This window comes from Protobothrops mucrosquamatus, unplaced genomic scaffold, assembly GCF_001527695.2.
Source record: "Protobothrops mucrosquamatus isolate PMUCROS unplaced genomic scaffold, P.Mucros_1.0 scaffold6895, whole genome shotgun sequence".
NCBI classification, from domain to species: domain Eukaryota; kingdom Metazoa; phylum Chordata; class Lepidosauria; order Squamata; family Viperidae; genus Protobothrops; species Protobothrops mucrosquamatus.
Genome location: NW_015392708.1, coordinates 12,293 through 17,162, shown reverse-complemented (window position 1 = coordinate 17,162; position 4,870 = coordinate 12,293). Strand labels below are relative to the sequence as shown.

The window sequence follows — 4,870 nt, the reverse complement described above, 5'->3', positions numbered from 1 at the left end:
GCCAGAAGTTGTGGGTGCTCCAACACTGGAGGTTTTTAAGAAGAGACTGGACAGCCATTTGTCTAGAATGGAATGGGGGTCTCCTGACTGAGCAAGACGGTTGGACCAGAAGACCACCAGGGTCCCTTCCAACTCTGTTATTCTGCTTAACTTTTTCAAAAACACCAACATTTCACAATGTGGCCTGTTCCAAGAAGGCCACATTCTTGGAGGTGGCCTTTGTTCTTGAGGTGGCCTTTGAGTTCTTGAGGTGGCCTTTGAGGGGGTTACTTTCTGTGTGTTGCCAAAAGATCGTTGTTTCTGACTCACTGCAGGACAGGACTCCCTAATGGTTAGAGGAGTGTCTCTTGAGAGGTTGGTTGAAGGTTGCTCGCTGGAGATTTATCCTGGGGTCTTTTTCAGGCAAAGCCAGAGACCCTGCTTGGAATCCTTTCCAACTCTTCTAACATTATAACAAATCCTTTTTTTTTTTTTTTTTAAATGTTAAACTTAAAAAAGCAAGTCTGTCTTTGTTTTATTGACATTGATTATAACGATTTATGATTTATTGATCATAAATGTGCTGGAAACCTCATTAAATATTAGGAGCCTGTCTAAAACAAATGTATTTGACACGAAGTATTTTGTCTGGAATCGCTTCCACTGTAGAATTTATCAGAGAGAGACAGAGAGATTTTAAAGTATGGGCTATTATGAGAAAAACTCTGCTGAAAACTCTGCTGAGGTCTCAACTGGGCGTCCATGTGTGAATATCAGAACACTCTGCTTTTGATTATTTTCACATTCTTTTTTTTTTAAAAAAAGAGCCGAATTCATGTATAACAAGCCGTGCATTTAAGTACGACTTTTCGATCAAAAGGTCTGTTCGTGTATTCAGGAGGGATTACAAGCTGCCCGCTCCCCATCTCTGGCAAACAAACCCCCAACATTAAAGCCCCCCCTTCATCTAAGAAAGCCCAAGTCATTTGTGCAAAGTGGGGCCTATAAAGTGTCAGTCTAGCAACACAGTTGTGTGTGATGTGCTCTGACAGGTTTCTGGCTTCACACGCTTGCACTGAACGGGGTTTTCGAGAACATGTTGATTCCTGTCTCCAGAACTTTCAAGGCTGTAGGTCTTCGGTGCATTGCTGTTCCTCTTTTGAGAAGGAACGGACTTTCTTAGGAGGAAACGATGAGTTTATTGTCTCCTGGTGTGCAAAAATGCTACAATGAAGAAACCTTCCCAATTTTCATCTGTTGGATGAAAGAGTTGCTTTTCTCCACGCAGTCGGAGATAAAGGGGATCGGTGTCCCTGCAGATGCTTCCAGGCATCTGGGCAGAATCCAGGGCCTTTTCCTCCCTAGCGTCCAGGACTGTACAGTGTTTGGATTTCATCGCCCAAGTGTGCCTTGGAGTGGAGATGAGCAGCTGATTTTAAAAAGTTGCAGACGAGGCCTGCTGCTGTGTGGCCAAGAACTCTGAAGCTCTTTTTGCAGATCTGCAAAAAGAGCTCTACAAATCGACTGGACAACCATTTGTCTGAAATGATATAGGGCAGTGATGGCGAACCTTTTAGAGACCGAGTGCCCAAAAACTGCCGCCCCTGCCCCGCTCCACCTCCCACCCTGCCTGCTCTGCCCCCACCCGCTCCCTGCCCCGCCCACCTGCAGGGATATGCACTGCCTCCATGGCCCGCAGCAGATCACCAAGGCAGCCCTGCAGCACCATGGCAGCCACGCCCTCTGCCCACACCCCGCAGCATCATCTGCACACTATGGGGTGCGAGGGCAGAGTCGTGTCCCTGCTGTCCGGCTATGTCCTTGGCTGTGCTGCTCCGTGTGGGCTGCACCCAGGGGCGATTCTCCTCCAGAGAGGTTGCTGGTGAGGAGGGGGGCCATGGGGGGAGGCGGGACTGGGGTGACGGCATGCGTGCCCACAGAGAGGGCTCCGAGTGCCGCCTCTGGGACCCGTGCCATAGGTTCGCTACCACTGATATAGGGTTTCCTACCTGAGCAGGGGGTTGGACTAGAACAGGGGTGCTCAACGTTGGCAACTTTAAGACTTGTGGACTTCAACTCCCAGAATTCCTCAGCCAGCAAAGCTGGCTGAGGAATTCTGGGAGTTGAAGTCCACAAGTCTTAAAGTTGCCAACGTTGAGCGTCCCTGGACTAGAAAACCTGTAAGGTCCCTTCCAACCCTATTATTATTGTTATTGTTATTATCTGCTATTGCACATCCCTCCGAATCTCTTATTTCATTAAGTCATTTGCAGGTGTTTGGCTTGAACTGCTGCTTGCAAAGCATTTGGCCCACAAGTATCTGAGTACATACATTCAAATTAGGCCCAATGACGCAGATTTCAGCATCCCTCCTAGTGAAGGAAAAGATATTGGATGCGCCGTGCAGGATAACATGTAAAATGGATGGATTGATGGGTGAGAAATGAAAATGTGGAGTAGGATCTATCTGTCTTGTTTGTCGCATCTAATAATGTCCCAAAAGATTCCTTGTAGAGCTCCACTTTCCTTAAAAATTAGGAGCTTCTCCTTCTGGCGAGCTGCCTAATTCTACAAGTCCCACAATATATGGTTTCTGTTGCATGCCACAATGGTAGAAATTGCTCCTAAACGCATGAGTAAAAACTGCTGAGCAGTTTGTGATTACTTCTTTCTTCTCTTCCTAACCCTGCAGCAACAGCTCTACATCGGCTCAGCGGTCGGAGTTTCCCAGCTTCCTCTTCACCGCTGCGATGTGTATGGGAAAGCCTGCGCTGAGTGCTGCCTGGCCAGGGACCCCTACTGCGCTTGGGATGGGGCTTCCTGCTCCCGCTACTTTCCCACGGCCAAGAGGCAAGTCTGAGTTGCTGGGCCTACCGACACGCCCCTCCAGTCCCATAGTCAGCCTTCTTTGTGCTGCTTGGATGTTGCTGGGACTGTCTTGGGGACACAAATGTAACAATCGGTTTCCAGAAATGACCAAACTCTTCCGTTCATCCTGTTTGCTTTAGTTCCAAAATCTGGCCTTCCAGAAGCGCCTAACATATCAGCAAGACGGGCAACGTTGGTTGAAAGAAACACACAACTCAGTTTCGTAGATCCATGGAGGCGAAGCAAAGTCTTCCAGACCGGCCCCTCCACACCCACACTTGCCACGTGATGCGCCAATTTTGAAATGTCACTTCGGACCTATTTTTTTTTCCCCAAAGGTCCTTGTACCCTTCTTAACTAGCTCTTGGGCATCTCATTTTTTGCCTTTCAGGTTGAGCAAGTTTGTTGTTAGGGGACTGGAGGCTAAAACATATAAGGAACGGTTGCTGGAATTGGGTATGTCTAGTTTAACGAAGAGAAGGACGAGGGGGGGGACATGATAGCAGTCTTCCAGTATCTCAGGGGCTGCCACAGAGAAGAGGGAGTCAAGCTATTCTCCAAAGCACCTGAAGGAAGGACAGGAAGCAATGGATGGAAACTAATCAAGGAGAGAAGCAACCTAGAACTATGGAGAAACTTCCTGACAGTTAGAACAATTAACCAGTGGAACAACCTGCCTCCAGAAGCGGTGAATGCTCCAACACTGGAAGTTTTTAAGAAGAAATTGGACAGCCATTTGTCCGAAATGGTATAGTGTTTCCTGCCTGAGCAGGAGGTTGGACTAGATGACCTCCAAGGTCCCTTCCAACTTTATTACTATAGTCATAAGTGTGAAAAATGTTCATAAGTCATTTTTTTTAGTGCCGTTGTAACTTTGAACGACCACTAAATGAGCTATTGTAAATTGAGGACTTCCTGCACTTTGCAGTCTAGCCTGCAGCCTTGGTTGTGTCCCGTCTACTAACCATGTCCCAGTCTGCTTAACTGGGTCCAGGAAAGATGGATGCTGAGACTGGGAAGGTTTAATCTTGTGCATAATTTGATAGCTGCCCTTATTAGAGAATATCTTCATTGTCTTCGTGACTTAGAGACAGTTGTAATTTATAAATTCATCACATTTCTTTTGTATTACTTCTGGTGGAAGCTTAGAGTGTTTTAATAAGATCGTGAAAGTTTCATAGTCCCTGCCCCAATTATTATTATTATTATTATTATTATTATTATTATTATTATTATTATTATTATCATTATCATTATCATTATCATTATCATTATCATTATCATTATCATTATCATTATTATTATTATTATTTACTGAAGCAATTAAAAAGCAGCAAAGGGGAAAGCAGGAAGGCCTGCTGGCTCACCACATCACTCCTTCACAGATCTCCTTTACAGATCCTCTCCTTTAGCCTCTGTTAAGCTTTGCCTGTTCCTTGTGAGGGAAAAAAAACAAAGCACTATTTAAGAGAGATGGCTTTCCATCACAAAAATATCACCATCGCATTATTTAGGCATGCAGCCCAGGGGCTTTGCAGATGGACTGCCAGATGATTCTGGCTAGTACATCCAAGGAGAGGTCTTCCTAGGCTAACCACGGAAAAATTCATCTCCCTCAAATCTGCATTATTCCGTAGGAAAATCCCAAGTCCTGGCTCACGTTAATGTGGCACTAGCTCAAGCCATGACTCATACAGTGAATTACTTATCAGACCCTTTCAGATTAAGCCTTTCATTATTTCATGATTGTTATATAATTATTTCCATAATGGGGGGGAGGGGGGGGCTTTGTCTGGACCTGTCATGAGAAGTGGGATTTATGCTCCTTTTGCTCCTTTGTCAGACAAAAGCCTTCCGAAGAAACTTACACCAAGACAAAAAGAAGAGAAAAAAGTTATTTAAAAAACCCACACACAACTTAAAACGAGAACCTATCTTTAAAAGACAGGAGTAAGCAGAGGCATAAAACGCCACATATTGGTTAATCAGTTTGATCCTTTGGGCTAATTTAAGGAATGGCATG

The 4,870-nt window shown here is 45.3% G+C and overlaps 1 protein-coding gene across 1 annotated transcript in view; it reads left to right on the top strand.

Moving 5' to 3' along the window:
• Window positions 1-1,075: 1,075 nt before the first annotated feature.
• The window catches only part of LOC107300397 (semaphorin-3A), a 16,070-nt gene continuing 12,275 nt past the window's right edge, over window positions 1,076-4,870 (top strand). Inside the window, exons 1-2 of the mRNA XM_015829729.1 lie at window positions 1,076-1,108; window positions 2,672-2,829. Of these exons, the coding sequence (XP_015685215.1) occupies window positions 1,076-1,108; window positions 2,672-2,829 (191 nt within the window). The remainder of the gene's footprint in view (window positions 1,109-2,671; window positions 2,830-4,870) is intronic.